Source organism: Galeopterus variegatus, unplaced genomic scaffold (genome assembly GCF_000696425.1).
Source record: "Galeopterus variegatus unplaced genomic scaffold, G_variegatus-3.0.2 Scaffold3592, whole genome shotgun sequence".
NCBI lineage: Eukaryota > Metazoa > Chordata > Mammalia > Dermoptera > Cynocephalidae > Galeopterus > Galeopterus variegatus.
Window position 1 is genome coordinate 71,774 of NW_007729703.1, and position 19,329 is coordinate 91,102.

Genomic DNA, 19,329 nt, shown 5'->3' on the forward strand with positions numbered 1-19,329 from the left:
AAACACACGAACTACTGAGTGGGGGTGGAGGGGTTTCCCCCCAAAAAGTAGGGCAGTAACTACCATGAAAAGGGGGTAAAAAATGCTGGGAGGCCAAAAGAACCAACGTCAAGCACAGGCTTCTCTCTAGAGCAGGCAAACTCATGATGGTGCAGCTGGGAAGAAGACCTAAAGGTTTTCCCACAATTGCTACACTCATAGGGTTTCTCTCCACTGTGGGTTCTCCGATGCTGACTTAATGTGGATTTAATGGTGAAAGCTCTTCCACTAATTACACTCATAAGGTTTCTCCCCAGTGTGGATTCTCTTATGTATAACCAATTCAGAACTACTAGAGAAGCCATTCCCACATTCCTTGCAGAGATAGGGTCTGTCCCTACTGTGGATTCTCTGATGCCTGATCAGATTTGCACTATTATTAAAGGCTCTCTCACACTCTTCACACTGATAGGGTTTCTCTCCAGTGTGGATACTGTGATGCCGAATTAATGAAGAATTGCCATTAAAGGATTTTTCACACTTCTCACATGGATAGAGTTTCTCCCCAGTGTGGATTCTCTGGTGTCTAATGAAGAAAAAAAGCTGAAGCAACTCCCACACTCCTCACATCTGAAGGGCTTCTGGACATAGTGAATTCTCTCATCCTTTCCTTTAGTATTTTTCACTGTGGGGATTTCCTGATGTTTCCCCACTTGACAAGCTTTTGGAAAGTCATTTTCCTGAGAAATACTCTTTGGCAGCCCAAGTGACATCATCACACCTCTTTCTTCAGAAATTCCCTGTGTTGATGTGGACTCACTGTCAATGTTGGTCTCAGCATCTGACATAAGAAATAGAAAACACAAACGCCACCTGAGAATTATACTAGAAACAATAGAGCACTGAAAGTATAGGGCTTTTAGAGATTACTATTCCAGTCTCCATGTCAGCAAGCCAGAAACACAAAGCTATTAACATGGAAGTGCCAAATATCGCAGAGGCAGAAAACAGTAAAGGTGGACCAGGAAACTGGATTTTTAACCCCAGGTCACTATACTTTCCAACACAGAAGATTGCTTCCTAACTTCTCCAGAACTATGTATTCCTAATAACTTGTGACTTCATAGTACTTAAATGCCTGGAAATTCACAGAGTCTAAGACCAAGAGGCAACTCCTGACAAGCTACAAGAATTGAGTGTACACCCTATAACTGTTAGAAACTGTTGAGCCTATGCACTGTTGTCAGACTCAAAAGTGTCTGCTGGACTACTTGGGAAGGAAAGAGCACAGTTTGCTTAGAGACCCAGGAGACTGTATAGTACCTTTTCACAATGAGGAAAATGGAAATCCAAGATGGGAGAAAGACATTTGTTACAGAATGTCCAATGGTATTTGTATTTCTAAAGACTGGATGACATTTTAACTAAGTTAGTTTAAATTTAATACATTTTTAAAATCATGAGTTAAATTTCATATTCAAGGATTAACTTTCATTTTTTGCTCTTTTGTTTAATATTTGTATACTAATAACAGATTGGTAGCATTTTTATGCCCTTATGCAAATAAAACTATGTTCTGAATGCCTGCTTTATTTTTCCTTTTCTTCACAAATTAGCTAACCTTGATTTTAAAGCACTAGAATAAAAGCTCCATGAGAGCAAAGGCTTTGTTTTCTTTCCTGCTGTTTCTCCAGTGCCTCAAACAGTTCCTGGCACAAAGTAGACACTAAATAAATATAATAAATGATTGAATAAATATATGTTACTACATGCAAGATAGGCATAAGCAGAACAGTTCTCTGGGTAATCTTGGAATGACCCAGTTCTCTCCCCTTTCTTGTTTGCACTTCTCAAGAATAACTATAGAATGTGCTGGAAAGGCAACATCCTGAGATGGGGGAACTGGCCAGAACAGCCTGTGCTCTGTTCCAGCCCTCCCCCGACCCCAGAGCAGGATGTCCTTCAGTGCTTTAGCCCAGTGATTCATGTTGCCTTAGGGTATAAAACCCAGGGTGAGCTGCTTTCTGGGATCCCTAACCTGTGGTGAAAGTGGGGCACTTGAAGAGAAGACTCCATCCACCTGGGCAGCTTTCCTGAGCCTTGGGGGACTGGATTGCAATGAATCCTAGGCTTCTGTTGTCCCTTGTTGCCTTTCTGTAAGTAATAAACCCACCTCATGTACCTCATTGTTTTGGGGGGGATGTGGGGGGGGTTCTGTCTCACGAGACTCAGACAAGTTGGTAAAACAGTGAACCTGCCTCACAGTATACAACTTATGTACCATAATAATAAAATTACTTTCTCTCAAAAGTAACTGCCACAGTATACAACTTATGTACCATAATAATAAAATTACTTTCTCTCAAAAGTAACTGGCCCCGGGTTATAACATCATGGCTGACAAGTTCTATTTTAACAGCAGTGGGGGGAGGTTATCTGGGACTTAGAGGAGTAGGCTTGTTGAAATGGGGAATGTTGGGAAACAGGAGCAGAGAGACAGCTGAAATTGTGAATAAACAAGGTAAATAAAAATCTGAAAAACAGTGACCCAAACAATGGAGAGCTTGGAGGTCAATTCTCATATACCTTTCTCTTTTCTGTTATAGGGCAAGAAGCAAGCATCACAAAATCAGGATTAGAATAGATGACAAAGAAACCCCCTTTCCCCTGCGGCCCTATAACTCTAACATTCATATTGATCAGGCTCCCCAGGGCAGTTTTTGCAAGGTTTCCTGAACTTCCAACTTGCCCTGAACTCCCAACTGCTCCCACTGCCTAACTAGTCTAACACCTCTTCCTTGCTGTGAAAACCAAGGTTGCCTCGAATGTGCTCCTCAACCTCCTTGCCCTCCACTCCCACACGGCAGCGCCCCATCTCCTACCTTCCCTACAAGTCTCACCCTTCCCTCACCATGATGCCAGCTCTTCCTGTTCCTTTAGGATGAAACTCCATCAGGTACATCCTCTCCCCTTCTCACCCTTAACCTTTTCTTACATTAGATATTGAGGTGCACTGGAAGATAATTATCTTTCCTAGGCTAGTTTTTTTTCTCTTTTTAATTGTCTGTGAACCACTAACGGGTCATGAGACAAATGTAGTAGATTGTGAGCAAAAACTTTTCTAAAAAGTGAAATAGGTCAGAATAGATTTGAACAGAGAATTAATAAGAAGTACCAGAAGTCAGAGCACCGGGAAAGCTAAGTATTCATCTGAAACTTTGGTTTCAAGTATATACAGAAGAGTATACGCTGGGATGTGAAATAAAATGTATTTCTTACTGCATGTTATAGTAAAGTTTGCAAAACATTGCCTTAAGCTACTATTTAGTCTTTCCCTTCATTCCTAAACCTCACAAGAGAAGAATCTGTACTGTAGTGCTGCCTCAGCGCGTTCCCTTCCCACTGACCTCCCGACGGCCTTATTCTCTGCCGCACGCGGTCTTCCTTGAAGAGCCCTTAGCTTCAGTTTCTCTCATCTTTTCTTGTTGGTGCTCTTAGTCTCAGTTATCTCTACTTCCACCTCCTCTCTCCTTAACCCTAACTATTCCTAAAGATTCTGTTTTCCATCCTCTTCTTTTCTCTATTCAGGGGAAATTTCAGCTAAATAGAGTCTGTTATATAGAGCAGGTTTTCTCAACCTCAGCACCACTGACATTCGGGGCTAGATAATTCTTCTTTGTAGGGAGCTGCCCTATGCACTGTAAGATGTTTAGCACCATCCCTGATAAAGTAGCATACCCTTTTCAGTTTGAACAACCAAAACTGTCTTCAGACACTGCCAAATATCCCCAGGGGGGAGGGAGGTGCGAAATTGCCCCGAGTTGAGAATCACTGATGTAGAGGACTCCCATATATACCGGGTGACCATAAAGTCTGGAAGAAACATAAAAATAATATATTTCTTAATAGATTAAAGATGTACTTGACACCATTATGTGTGTTTGCCCATGTTTCCAGACTTTGTGACAGCCTGCTATCCCCAGGGAGGTGTGTGTCCCAAAGAAACCTCATCTTCGCTGTAAAAGCTGTTCTTATATCATGACTTCCTTTTGTTGTATGACTCATTTACACTTTTACTGCTGAGCTTTGTCAGTGCTACCGCCACTCTCCTCACAGTGCTTTCTACTCCTGTCTACCCTGTCTGCATCCTTCATGGGCTTCCAAAGTTACAACTGGAACATAATAACGATGTGACAAAGCTTTATGCCTTCAATTTTCCCTCAGTCCAATCAAACCCCATACTATGTTGAATGAGAATTTTGAAAACATAGCCATTACAGGCCTATGTCACTAGTGGTAAGGTCACTGTGGGGTCACTGCTTCTTTTCAACACTCTGTTTTTGTCTGTTCTTCCATTTCCTGTTCCCATGCCTTGAGTTCCCTAGGACAGAACTTTTCAGGTGTGCCATACTGTATTCCAGATTTCCCACACGCACTGACACTGTTTACACATGGCTGGCTAAGTAAGGGTACTGAAGGGCGTGCTCTGTAGTAGAGCAGAGCTGTCCGAAAGACATACACAATAGCAGCTTTAAATGGAAGTCATGTTATATAATTTTAAATTTTCTGGTAGCTACGTTAAAAAAGTAAAAAGAAAACGGTGAAATTAATTTTAATAATATATTTTATTTAAACCAATACATCCAAAATAGTATCATTTATCATTTCAACATGTAGTTGACACATAAAAAATTATTCAAGTGATAATTTATTTTTTTTGTAATTTTTGCACATTTTTGTACTAAGTCTTCAAAAGCTGGTATACATTTTATACTTATAGCATATCTCAATTTGAATTAGCCTCATGTCAAGTACCTAACAGTTTAATAGGCCTATGTAGCTAGTGGCCACCATATTAACAGCACAGAAGTAGAGAAAGTCCTGCTGGTACTCTTAGTCCTAAGCCTTATGCTCTTGGATCCTTAGTAGGAAAGACAGAAGAATGAGTGCTTGCAGGTGGGCCCCAGAAACATCCATTTCTAAATATGCTCCCATGATTCTCCTGCACATTAAACCATAAAGCACTTCACAATTATATTTGTGATCTATATGGAAGGTAAGTAGTGATATCTCATAGTGGTTTTAAATTGCATGCCCCTGATGGCTAATGAAATCAAACATCTTTTCATGTCCTTTTTTGCCACCTGTATACCTTCTTTGATGAAATGTCTATTCATACATTTTGCTCATTTTCTAACTGGATGGTTTGTACTGTTGACTTTTATTTATATATTCTAGATACTAGTCCTCTGTCAAATATTATATAATGTCAGAAGTTATACTGGATCTTCTGTTCCCTTCCTTTAACCAGACTACATTCCTTTTCTCCCATCTACAAACCATTCTTATCTGCTGAGCTCAGAACAAATAGCCCTGCCACTCAAGCAGCATTACTTGACTTCTTTTTTTTTTTTTTTTTTTTTTCTCACTATAAAGCTTTGTATAGACACTCTTGTTTTATTAACTATTTTCAAAATGCCCCAAACAGGGGCTGGCCTGTGGCTCACTTGGGAGAGTGTGGTGCTGATAACACCAAGGCCACAGGTTTGGATCCCTACATAGGGATGGCTGGTTTGCTCACTTGGGAGAGTGTGGTGCTGACACAACCACGTCAAGGGTTAAGATCCTCTTACCAGATATCTTTTGAAAACAAACAAACAAACAACAAAAAAAAAACTCCCAAAACTACAAGACCCCTTCATTTCCACAGGATAACAGCCATCTTTTACCCAATTACGTCCTTTCTCCCTCCAAATTGGTTATGATCACACTTCCTCAGATTGGCCAACTATATTTAGATGTGAAGGAAAAGGAGTGACAGGTGGTCACTGGTCAAAAGAAACACAGATGCAGAGGTGTTTCAGGTCAGTACTAGAGAGTTTCACAACATTCCAGGGTTTTGACTGCTTCAGTGGCAAATTCTCTTTCCTACTGTCATGCTAAGAATGGTTCAGCTTCAGCGGGCCATACGGGCCTTCACAATTGTATTAAGACTCTCTCTTTAGAAAAGACATGGGTGTAGTTTTGCAGGCTGGGAAATCCAAGGTCAAGAGGTACATCTGGTGAGTGCCTTATTTGAGGGAACTCTACAGAGTCCTGTGGCCACATCGAAGGATATCACATGGTAGGGGTTGAGCGAGTCTCATTACGTGACTTCTAAAGTGGAATTACTCTAACCCTGCTTCCGCCATGCTGCCACAGCCTACTGCTTATATACCAACAACAGCACTTAACACGTTCTCTTTCTTAGCTCTTGACATCTGCCTCTATAACCACTATCCTCCAGAGCTTCTTAAACAAGGTTTGGCACAGCAAGTGCCCAAAAACAGCAAACCACATATCTGACAAAGGACTACAGTTGCCGGTCCTAAACCTGTCTCACTTACCTTTACAGATGTCTCTGGTCCTCTCTGCAGGGGGAGTATCCTGTACCTCCAGGCCCCAAGGCAAATCCCCTCCCTCCAGAAGTGAGATCAGGGAAAGTTTGCAAACTGGGTATCCTAAAAAGGGGGAAGGAAATGGGGCTGGAAGTGCAGTCTGACATCAATGTTCCTAAGGTACCTTGTGGTCCTGTGTCCACAGAGACAAGAGAAGGAAACCCCAAAGTGGCTCAGTAAGGATAAGGCCCACAGAAGTGGGCTGGGGTATAGGGAAGCCCAAGAAGATTCTGATCAAAAGGAAACTGAGCATTTGTGACCTCTTCCTGAAATGTCACTCAGAGAGGGCTTGTTATCGAGATCCTGTGAGACCCACACAAGTGCAGGGAAGGAGTGACAGAAGTCCTCCTTAAGCTTCTGAGAAAGCTGAAGGAAGCCGAGAACTTCAACAGAAGATGCTTCCTTCACACTGTTGCCCTGCAGAGAGCCCCTATGATGGGAAGTGTTCTCACCAGAGAAGAGCCTGACCCACATGAGACCCAAACTAACCTCAGGCCTCCCCCCCCCCACTGACATCCTCTGGGGCTGAAGGATTAGGAATGTTTTCCCCCCAAATATGCGGAAGGTTATTAGATTCATGCAACGATCCACCCCTACCCTTGTCCTATGAGTCTAACTCCCAAAGGCAAAGTGGCCTTACCCAGGGAAGTCAAGTTCGCATAACTGGTCAGCATCGCTTCCCCGTACAGGACCCTCTGTGCAAGAGAAAGGCCAGCCCATTCTGTCTGGGTGAAGTACACAGCCACATCCTCAAAGGTCACCATCTCCTTAAACAACAGGTTCCTGCTGCCCCAGAGCCAATCCTCTGGCTCCGGGCCAGAGTGCAGGGGAGAGGGGACAGGAGGCTTGAGGGAGGGTCCTGCGAGGCTGGAAAATGAAAGAAGGGTGCAAGCATGTAGCGTTGTGTGCTAGTGAATGATTACATCTGAAACTATAAGTCAGAAGTTCCTCTTATTGTCAGAGGAGCTTCAACCTGCGCACACAATGTCCTACCACAAAAGGCAGCATCACATTATAGAAAAATTGGAACAGAGGGCCTGCCTGTGGCTCACTTGGGAGAGTGCGGTGCTGATAACACCAAGGCCGCGGGTTCGGATCCCTACATAGGGATGGCCGGTTAGCTCACTTGGGAGAGCGTGGTGCTGACAACACCAAGTCAAGGGGTAAGATCCCCCTACCGGGCCTCCTTTTTTTTTTTTTTAAAAAATGGCGGGGAGGGGGTATTTACCCCCTTGACTTGGTGTTGTCAGCACCACGCTCTCCCAAGTGAGCTAACCGGCCATCCCTATGTAGGGATCCGAACCCGCGGCCTTGGTGTTATCAGCACCGCACTCTCCCGAGTGAGCCACGGGCCGGCCCCCCTTTTTTTTTTTTTTAAAAAATGGCGGGGAGGGGGTATTTACCCCCTTGACTTGGTGTTGTCAGCACCACGCTCTCCCAAGTGAGCTAACCGGCCATCCCTATGTAGGGATCCGAACCCGCGGCCTTGGTGTTATCAGCACCGCACTCTCCCGAGTGAGCCACGGGCCGGCCCCCCTTTTTTTTTTTTTTAAAAAATGGCGGGGAGGGGGTATTTACCCCCTTGACTTGGTGTTGTCAGCACCACGCTCTCCCAAGTGAGCTAACCGGCCATCCCTATGTAGGGATCCGAACCCGCGGCCTTGGTGTTATCAGCACCGCACTCTCCCGAGTGAGCCACGGGCCGGCCCCCCTTTTTTTTTTTTTTAAAAAAAAAAAAAAAAAAAAGGAAAAAAGGAAAAAAGAAAAACTGGAACAGAGCAAGTCTGTGTGAAGTCACTTTCCTAAAGCAAACTCACTTCATGTTTGCATGTGCCCTCCCGAGACTCTGCACAAGCACATGATTGGCCTCCAACTACCCTTCTCACTGGTAACATCTCAGGACTTACCTGCTATCTGTCCTCACTTCACTGGCTGAGGGCCTGGCCATCCATCCTGCTCCCCACACGTATACTGAGCCCTGCTCTGTTCCCACAGCTACCTGCTCCACCCCAATCCCCACACCCACATACCAAGAATAGAGCCATGGTTTGTCCAAGTGGGCCTCTGTCTTCTGCACCCCTCCTCTGATGCCTGAACCCTGTTGTGCCACCCAACACCCCCAATCCCCTAACAAAAGGCAGCTGTGCGGCCTCTGCTCAAGCACCTCTGGCAGAGGAGCCTCAGTGCTGCCTGAACAGCCCACTCAACTGCAGATAGCCTCCGTAGGAGAAGGTGCTTCCTGATTCTAATTGCTGCTAGGTGGCTCTTTATACCTCTCAGATAATCTGTCCTCTGCCAACCAAACCTGCCTGCCCACCTCAACTCCACCGTCCCGGACAGCACCCTGATCTGGGCACTCTCGCCTCTTTGGTGACTTCCCTGTGCAGCAGTGATCCACCTGCCTCCTCACTCCAAGGTCTCATGTGGTTCTGGCACTAGTCACAGCACTACCTCAGATGCCCTGGTGACCTTCTTGCCAGTGACATTCCTGATGTGTCTGAGCCACAAGCCTGTACTGAACCTACCTTCCTCTCTAAACTGGCTCCTTGGCTCCTCTTCCTCCTATTCATATGAACTGCGCAGTACCAGGAGAAACAATTAGTAAGTGCTCAGACATGATGTTGGCTATTATTTTTATTCCCTGTCTCAGTTAGCAGCACTACTTATAATCTGGTCTCCTAGCTAGAAACCCGAGAATCATTCTTACCTCTCACCCAGTCACTGCTCAGTTCTGACAATAAATCACTAATCAAAACCTGCCAGTTACATCTCCTAATAAGTTCTGAATCTGATTCTTATTTACCACCACTAGTTACCACATAATTCAAGTCCTCAGCAACTGATCCTTGAACCAATGCAACAGTACATAAGGTCAAGCTCATCCTCCAAATCCACCTTCTGTCCAGCACACAGAATGATTTTTCTGAAATGCCAATCTGACCCTTAACTCTGTTGGTTAAAATACTTGAATGGATCACCACAGAACAACAAACTTAAATCCAAGATCCTGAGCCTGAGCTCTCATCTTACATCAACAAATGTAAGATGACTGGAGGGCACAAGATTGGAGACAAAGGAAATAGCTGGGAGGCTCTGAGGACAAGGTCCTAAAGAAGGGATGATAAAATCATAAGGAGAGCCTTACAAAAAAGGAGACAAATGGGTGCTGAGAAAGGAATAGGATTTGGATTGAATGTACAAGGGGACAAGGGAGAATGAAAAGTCAAAAATGGCTCAGAAATCTAAACACAGTGACCCAGATGGTGACACGGTGATACAGCAATTGGTAGGAAATGCAGGAGTGGGGTGGAAGGTACTAAAGAAGACAATGAACTGCAGTTCTAATGTGAGATTAGGCTGTGGGCAGGGAGATATTAAAGGGAAGGAGCACACTGACAGCGGTAATCTGTGACAGGTACTGGTGGTCTTTGGAGATAAGATCACAGATGCTGAGATGTGAGACAGAGAAGACTCAAGAAGACAGAGACCCAAGCAACACTCAGCAACCCATTAGTCTGCAGAGCTGAAAGGCACTTGGCAAAATATTTTTCCCTAGTTGGGAATGAACTGCATTGTTGCCATCGGACAAAGGAAGTCAGCTGAGACACAAAGAGGTTACGTGACTACATGACTGGCTCAAAGTCACGATGCCACTGAAGGCTGATGGGAAATCTAATCTGAAATTAAATTTCCTGCCACCTAGTACCAGGTTTCATACTGCAGCATGCTGCTTCTCTCAACCAGCAGTACTGACTCTGAAGGAAGACATATTCGTGCTGTTCCTGGACCAATTTTTTTCCTCAATGATCCCAAGCCCCCAACTTCTACCTTGTTTTGGGAGGACAAATATTATAGGCTCCCTTTTTCTTGACTTTTTTGCTCTCGTTCCTCTGCCACCACTTCCCAAGAACCTTGTGACCTTGCTAATCTCGATCACTCCCATTCTATACTGGATCCCTATATCACCAGCCTAAGTCCTTCATTCTCAGGTATCCCTGTGCAGCATTGGGGATGCTTCTGAACGTGGGGACCCTCCAGCCCAGCAGAGGTCCACAGTGCTAGAGGCTGTACTTCTGCTTTCTCTATCCATCACTCCCTAGGCCCTGGAGTCTCTGGCTGCTTAGCCCTTACGCTCAGCTCTCCCTCCTCAGCATCTAGACCCACTGGAGAGATGAACAAGGGCTTTCCTACTGCTTTGGCTTTAGGTACGTCCTCATCACCATACATCACAACCCCCATTTCCTTCAAATCGGATCTAAGGCTGACCTGAGGGATCCACAACTCACCTAGTGCCAGGTTTTCAGGGCTATGGCTGCCATCACCTGGGCTTCCTCTCAGGGAAGGGCAGGGGCTAAAGGAAGAAGCAAAGAGAACCAAGCGAGTTGCTGTGGTTTTTCCCTGCCAAAACTCATTTTGAAATGTATTGCCAATGTAACAGTGCTGGAAGGTGGTGCCTTTAAGAGGTGATTAGGTGGATAAAGTAGATTAATGTCTTTCTCAGAAGACTGGGTTAGTTTTTGTGGGAATCCCCGTGACAGCGAGTTGTTATAAAGCAAGGGTGCCTCTCGTGGTTTGGCCTTTTGGCACACACCTGCTTCCCTGCCATGTTATGATGCAGCATGAGGCCCTCACTGGAAGCCGAGCAGATGCCAGTGCCATGCTTCTGGGACTTCCCAGTCTCCAGAATCATGAGCCAAATAAACCTCTTTTCTTTATAAATTACCCAGTCTCAGGTATTCTGTTATAGCAACACAAAACGAACTAGGACATGAGTCCTGCCCAGTCAATGTCTTTCCTATAAACTTGCAAACCCGTGTTAGCTGCTAATAAGAACAGCCAACAGTCACTGACAGCTTACAGTGTGCCAGCCTCAGAGCGCAGCACCTCACATTCATTAAAATACTAGCAGATATGTAATACTATTGTCCTCATTTTACCAAGGCAAGGAAATAAGGCTTAGAAAGTTGAGGTAATTGTCTTAGCCACAGGGTTTGTATTCATAACCACTAGGGAATGCTTTCTTCCCCAGGTAAAACACAGGTAAATTGTGCCACAGAAATCGTGGGGTGAGGTGGGAATTACTCTGGTCAAGGAAATTTAAGAAGAGGAATTAACCAGGTCAACAGGGGAATTTTTACCAAAGGAACCACATGTTCTAGAAGTAAAAGGCCAAGAAAACTGTAGTAGAGCCAGCTGTGCTGCAAGAGGGAGGGCGAAGAAGCTGTGAGATGGCAGGCTACGTCGGGCCTTGTGTACGTAAAAAACCTTGCTCTTCTGCCTAGAAGCAATGGAATCATTATGAGCCGGGGCAGAGGCAGGGTCAGAATTTATTAATACTGTCTTTCCCGTTGGGCTCCAAGTTCACACGTATCTCATTCAGTTGCGTGCCAGGAACCTGGAACAACACCGCGCTTAGTAGGCTCTAGATAAGATAACGGACTGAATGAACGGCGGGCTTCGGTGGTCGGGTGGGTCACACGGGGCCACACCTGCCACCTGCGGCCCACATCCACAGTCCCCATTTCCCAAAGCTGCCACAGCAGAAGAGTGAAGGGGTCCGAGGAAGGGCGGGCCTGCCCCGCAGACCACCCCGCTCGCCCGGTCCTGGCGCCTCCGCCCGACTCCCTCCGCGTTTCGGCCTCCCCGAGGCCGCGGAAAGCGACAGCAGCCTCCTGCCGGGGTAAGCGACGCCGCCGGTCCCGGCCGCTGGGCAGGAGCGCCCCCACCCGGCACTCACCTCCGGCGGCGCGCGGCGCGGCGCTCCGGAAGTGCGTCATCGCGCATCGCTTCCTTTCCTCGGGGACGCCTGAGCTTTTCGGTGGTCCTCTCCCTTTCCCGGGGCCGACCCCCTGTGAGGAGGGAGATACCTTCTCTCTGCGGAGTGTATGGCGGCCCGGCTGTTCAACCTTCGGAAGCAAAAGGATGAGCTCTAGCTCACGATGAGCTCTAGCATCTGGGGATTCTCTGACTTGACGGCACTCACGCTGGATTCGGGTCATGGTAACTGCAATGTGAAGAGTGGATTTAAGTTGGGCACGAGAGCAGTTAGGAGTCTACGTAAAAGGCCCCGTCACGGTAATGAAGAGCTGAATCAAGGCAATACTGTTTACAATTCTTTGCCATGAATGTCTCTCACAAGCTAGTCTCTAACAAGAAACAGCTGCCAAGTGTAGATGCACTCAAGCACGTTTACATGAATCACGTATACATTTGCTCAGCCTTCTTGTTGGTACCTCTGTAGAAATGAATCTTTTCCATTACACGAGATCAGCATCCAAGCTGCTTTAAAATCGCTGTTTATTCTGTCTCAGTGCCCTGTCTTGACAAAGAACAAAATGTTCTGAGATACGCCTTCTTCACATCAAGATTACTCCATTATTCCAATGAGAAAACTGAGTCCTCGTGGCCGGCCCGGTGGCGCACTGCTACAGTGCGCCGCTTGGGAGTGCAGGGGCACTCCCGCCAAGGGTTCAGATCCCACATACAGACCGGTTCCCGCTCACTGGCTGAGCGAGGTGTGGGCGCGATGCCGAGGGTTGCGATCCCGTTGCTGGTCCCGGTCCGGTACGGGCGCGACACTGAGGGTTGTGATCCATTGCCAGACACGAAAAAAGACAAAAAAAAAAAAAAGAAGAAAACTGAGTCCTAGAAACATGAGACAAGTCCGAGATCTCAGTGATGTAGGCTTCTTGGCCACCTTTGTACTATAACCCTGACTTCTATTTCTGCGTGCCACTACTTCAATTTAGTCACTGGGCACTAATGTTTCTTGAGATTCTGCAAATCCTTCCAGTGCCACTTCTCCACAGACAGATAAATAAGATGTCCTGATGAAGTTGGACTGTAAGCTCTGTAATTCAGTTCAAATTAAACTAGGTAGGAGAAACACAAAGGGGACTCTAGGGAGAATTTGGTCTGGCTATTGCTCTGGATAGAGCCAGAAGGTCTCTTCTGGGGGCTTCTGGCTTGGCGGGGCTTCTGGCTTGGCAGAGCTTCAATGAAGAGTTGTTGCACTCTGGCTTCCAGGGAAGGGCAGGGAATCCACTGACATTCTTAGAGGCTCAGGAACAAGGCCATTAGTTAGGTCCTTTAGGATTACTGGGGGTGGGGGGCTTAGGGGGGTGGCAGGATTGAGGGTAGAGATGGTTAACTAAGTAATGCTGCAATACAGGAGAGCTTCCAGTTTACACTTGTAATACCCACAACTTAATGGCTTTCATTTTTTTTCTCCCTATGTGGATTCTATGGTGATGACATTTATACTGTATCTGAAACTTTCCCATCAGATTGTTTCCCAGATTAGTGATTGCTAGAAGTCAAGGGTGTTAAAAGATAAACTTAGGCATACTGAAATTCTGAAGAGTTTATTTGAACATTCAGCAATTCATGAACTGGGCAGCACCAGACCACAATCAGTTCCTTGCTCCACCAAGGGGGCAAGAGGGGGAAACTTTTATAAGGTGTTCAAGGAGCAAGGCAAAGAAAATATTTGATTGGTCAAAGTGGAAAGTCCCTAGTTAGAAGTTAATTGGCAATTAACCTCTAGTAGAGGTTAATTGGTAGTTTCTGATTGGTTAAGCTCAAGTTTTGTTTTGCTGCTCACATTGAGTTGGTCCTCAGCTTGCTTACATAAGAACCCAAGGCGCTGGAGCCATCTCTGCCTAATGGCCTCCCAATTAATTTTTTTTCATGAGGATCAAGGGAGTATGTGAGTACAAAGGGGCGGCAAAAGGGAGTTTTACTGAGGTGATAGAACTGTTCTACATCATGATTGCAGTGGTGATGGTTACATGATTGTGCAATTGCCCCTTCATAGACCTGTACAGCCAAAAAGAGTGCATTTTAATGTATGTAAATTTAAAATGAATTGTAAATGGAAGTATACATTCTTATAAAAAGAATAGGTAAGCATAGAAAGTTCAAACACTATAACGAAAGTATAAAAGAACAACGTCAAAGTTACTGGAAACCCCACAACACTTAAATTTTTGGTAAATACTTTTTCAGAAACCTTTCTATGCATATATATTTGTACACATATTAGATTATTTCGAAGACAATTTTATATAAAATAGTATTGTAGTATATGTATTCAAGTTCTATAGCTGTCATGAGATATGAAGTTTGTCTCCAGCTAAGATCACATCTTTGCTTAGCTTCTCTCCCCTTGTCCTATCTTGCTCTGTTCACTCCTCCTCTCCTAAGAGCACTCCTTCAATTAATCACTTGCACAAGAATTCCCATCTCAGATTCTGCTAAAAGATAATATGAATATTTCTATGAATTTTTTGAAGTATCCTTATATTATTCATCAATAAAGAGAAATGAGCTATCAAGCCATAAAAAGACATGGAGAAACTTTAAAGGCATATTGCTAGATTAAAGAGTCCAACCTGAAAAGGCTACGTACTGTATTATTCCAATTATATCACATTCTGGAAAAAGCAAAACTATAGAGCGGGTAAAAATATGGTTCCTGGGGTTTGGTGGGGAGGGGAAGAGGGATGAATAGTTGGAGCACTGGGGAATTTTAGTGCAGTGAAACTATTCTGTATGGTATTGTAATGGTGAATACATGACACAATGCATTCGTCAAACCCATAGAACTGTAGAATACAAAAAGTGAACCTTAGTGTAAAGTATAGACTTTAGTTAATAATGATGTATCAATATTGGTTCATTAATTTTAAAAAATTTACCTCACTAATGAAAGATGTTAAAAATAGGGGAAACTCTGTGGGAGGAGGGGGCATATATGGGAAATCTGTAATATATGCCCCATTTTCTTGTAAAAGTAAAACTCTTCTAAAAAAAGAATCTGATCCAAAACAGATATCATACTCTGCACACTATTCTGTAATTTACTTTTTCAGTCAACAAGATGTGACATTTTTAATGTCAATAATGATTCTCATTATTGTTTTAAATGGCTCTATAGTATTCCCCAGCATTTACAGTAATTTATGTAATCACTTATTGATGGATATTTAGGTCATTTTCAATTTATCACTAATATAAATTGTATATAAAGCTACAACAAACACTCATAAGTACACATCTGAACACAATTTTATTATTACTTGAGGATAAGTTTCTAAATGTGACTTTTTTTTTTTTTTTTAAAGATGACCGGTAAGGGGATCTCAACCCTTGGCTTGGTGTTGTCAACACCATGCTCAGCTAGTGAGCCAACCGGCCATCCTTATATAGGATCCGAACCCGGGGCCTTGGTGTTATCAGCACCGCACTCTCCCGAGTGAGCCACGGGCCGGCCCTAAATGTGACATTTCTTAGGGAGAGCATATTTAAGCTTTTATTACATGTGCTACTACTAACTGCTACTCAGGAAGTTTATCATCAATCTACAGTCACAACAGAGCACAAGAAACCCCATTTCCCCAAACTCGCACCCAAAACTGGGCTTGTCAATACTTTAAGCAAGACATAAGTAACACTAAACTTTCTTTGAATTCCATTGATTACATAAAACTTGGTCCCAGGCCAGTGATACACACCAGAGTTCATAATTTAGGTAGCAGAGGATACCCAGGAAAAGCAAATCCCACTAAAGATAGGCACACACAATTTTTAAAAAACAACTTTGAGATGAAGCAGCAAGGCAATGAGCAGGATCCAAGATATAGAATTAACAACAACAAAAAAAGTAAGATAATTGTGAACATAAATATTAAAGACATAAAAGGAGAATTAAAAACTCAAGAAAGAAATGATGCTATATAAAAAGATGTGAAAATAATTAAATAGAAGCTTAGAAATGAAAAACAGAGACACTGAAATTGAAACCGCAATGGATGGGTTAAACAGCACAGTAAACACAGGTGATGAGAAAGTTAATAAACCAATGCAGATATGAGGAATTTACATAGACTATAGAACAGTTAAAAATAAGAAGAATACAAAATAGAGGACAAAATATGAAAAGTAAAACAAAGTATCTGATATACAGCTAATACAAGATCCAAAGAAGAGAACAGTAAGCATGAGAATAAGTGATAGCAAAGATGTAGGGAAATGGATACTCTAACATTGCCAGTGAGAGTATAAATACTATAGAAATGCTTTGGAGAGCACTGGGCAATATTACATATAGAATTACAGTTGAAGCCCTTCTCACCCTATACATATTTGAAAAGTTAAAGTTTCTTACGGCAGATTCTTTAATGTTCAATTAATTTTGTATTAACATGGAAGGATTTCTCCAATGTGGATATATATATATATATATATATATATATATATATATATATATATATATATATATATATATATATATATATATATATATATATATATATATATATATATATATATATATATATATATATATATATATATATATATATATATATATATATATATTTTTAAGATGACCGGTAAGGGGGTCTTACCCCTTGACTTGGTTTTGTCACCACCACGCTCAACCAGTGAGCAAACCGGCCATCCCTATACATAGGATCTGAACCAGTGGCCTTGGTGTTATCCGCACTGCACTCTCCCGATTGAGCCACAGGCCGGCCCCAATGTAGATATTCTGAAGTTAACTCAATTGGGAGTACACCTAAAGGCCTTCCTACAGTCACTGAACTCAGAGAATGTCTCCCCAGTGTGGATTTTCTGATAAATTAGTCTTACATTGATGCTGAAGGCTTTTCCAGATTCCTTACCATGAAATGGTTTCTCTCCAGTATAAATAAGCTGATGCTTTCTACATTGGGAGCTACGTCTGAAGGCTATCCCACTCATTACAATCATAGGGTTTCTTTCCAGTGGGGATTCTCTGATGCTGAATTAACTGTGCATTAATACTGAAAGCTTTCCCAAACTCATTACATTCATGTTTCTCCCCAGTGTGTATTTTCTGATGTCATATATAGAACTATGGTTCAAACCATTCCCATATTTTATTTATTTACACAAATAAGGTTTATCCCCATTATAAATTCTTTGATGTCTGACTAGACTTGCATTGACATTGAAAGCTTTCTCACATTTATTACGTTCATACGGCTTCTCTCCAGTGTGTATTCTTTGATGTCTAATACAGTAAGAACTATACTTGAAGTCTTTTACACACACTACACATTTGAAGGGTTTCTCCCAAGTCAAATTGGCTTCCTTGATGTCAAATTAGTTTTGCATTCACACTGAAGGCTTTCCCACATTCTTTACAATGATATAGCTTCAGATCTCCAGTGGACTTGCTAGTGCTGAGTTGGGAGTTATATCTAGATGTTTTCTGACATGCTATACATTTGAAATGTTTCACCCTGGTCTGCATTATTTGGTGCTAAATCAGTTTTAAAACCGAAGCCTTTCCCACATACCTTACATTCATAGAAGCTCTCAATAAAAGAAATGCTCTGAAATTGATAAAAGATTTGTATGTTGATTAAGATAAACCTTCTCTCCAGTGGGGACTCTTTCATCCTCCCTACACCTATTGGAAGAAACTTTTATTCCCCTCGTACTCCTTGCTATGCGTATTTCCTATTGCCTCTTCAGTTTATAGTTGTAGTGGATTGAATTATGTCCCCCCAAAACTCCCTGAAGCTTGAATTGTGTCCCCCAAGTTTTATGTATTGGAAACTTAACTGCCACTGAGACTGTTAAGAGGGTGGGAAATCCTATTATGATAATTGAAAGTTGGAGCCTTGAAGAGGTTATTAGATTGTAGGACCCTGCAGTAGTGAACGGATTAAAATGATGGTCAAGGGCGTGGTTCTGAGGGTTTTAAAAGGAGAGGAGAGTCGGTCTCTCTATGCTCTATCTGCTTCCACCATCTTGCAATGTGAGACCCCCTGGATCACTGTTGCCACGACGTAATGGACTTTGGACTTCCCAGCCTCAGAAACTGTAAGCAATAAATGTTGTTTTTCTTTATAAAATACCAAGTTCCATGTATTTTGTTATAAGCAACACAAATGGACTAATACAATAGTTATGTGGAAAGGTTGTTCCTTACGGAATGTCTTTCTGGAGTTTACCAAATATCATAGGCATAAGCTCTTCCTTTGGTAATCTTTTGTTGTTATGAATTCATTTACACTCTTGGTTACATCATCTTTATTAAGAAATGGAAAACAAAATTGCACTTAAGAATTGCTCTTGGAAAGGCAACAGGATCATAAAATCATAGGACTACTAAATATCATTGGCCCAATCACCTCAACTTACCAATGACAAGGTGAGGCTATTATAAAGGAAATACACAGTATCTCAAAAAAGGAAAATGGCCAAGGTAGAAAACATAAACCAGGTCTTAACTGCCAGTTTCATGTTCTTTCCATCATCAGCAATGTGCTTCTCCTCACTTTATATAAGACACAGAAATTCTACTTCCAAATTTATGTTATAGAAAAAAATTATTCCACATATGCACAAGGAAACGTGCAAAAATGTTCACTGCATCTATTTGTCAAAATGAAAAACTATAATAACCTAAATGTACATTATTAAGACAATTCTAAATCAATCGAGGTATATCCTACACAATGAAATACTATACAAAACATCAGTGAGAATAATTAACTCGAGCTATGTGTACCAATGTACTTAAATCTCAATTCCATAATGTTGAATTTAAAAAGTAAGCTGCCGAAGAATACATCATGTATACCATTTAAACAAATTCAAAACATGCAAAATTATATTACCGGTTAAAGAAACGTATATAACAAGTTTTAAAGCATCTATGGGCACAATGGTTAAGAATTCAGATAGTGACTACCTCTGGAGCCACAGAGGGAAATGCAATTGGAAAGAGGTATACAGGAGACTTCAATTCCATTTTTAATGCTTTAGTTCTTAAAAAACATATAAAACCATGATAAAATTGTCAGATATAATAATGCTGAAGACAGGTACATAGGTGTTTATTATTTGCCATATTTTT

General features: G+C 42.7%; 1 protein-coding gene across 1 annotated transcript; it reads right to left on the reverse strand.

The window, feature by feature from the left end:
* Nucleotides 1-59: 59 nt before the first annotated feature.
* Nucleotides 60-12,193, reverse strand: LOC103601106 (zinc finger protein 19-like). Its single transcript, XM_008585490.1, is given in 6 exon segments — nt 60-270; nt 272-572; nt 575-820; nt 6,366-6,479; nt 7,057-7,283; nt 12,015-12,193. Coding segments are annotated over 6 exon segments (1,278 nt in total).
* Between the last annotated feature and the right edge of the window lie 7,136 nt (nt 12,194-19,329).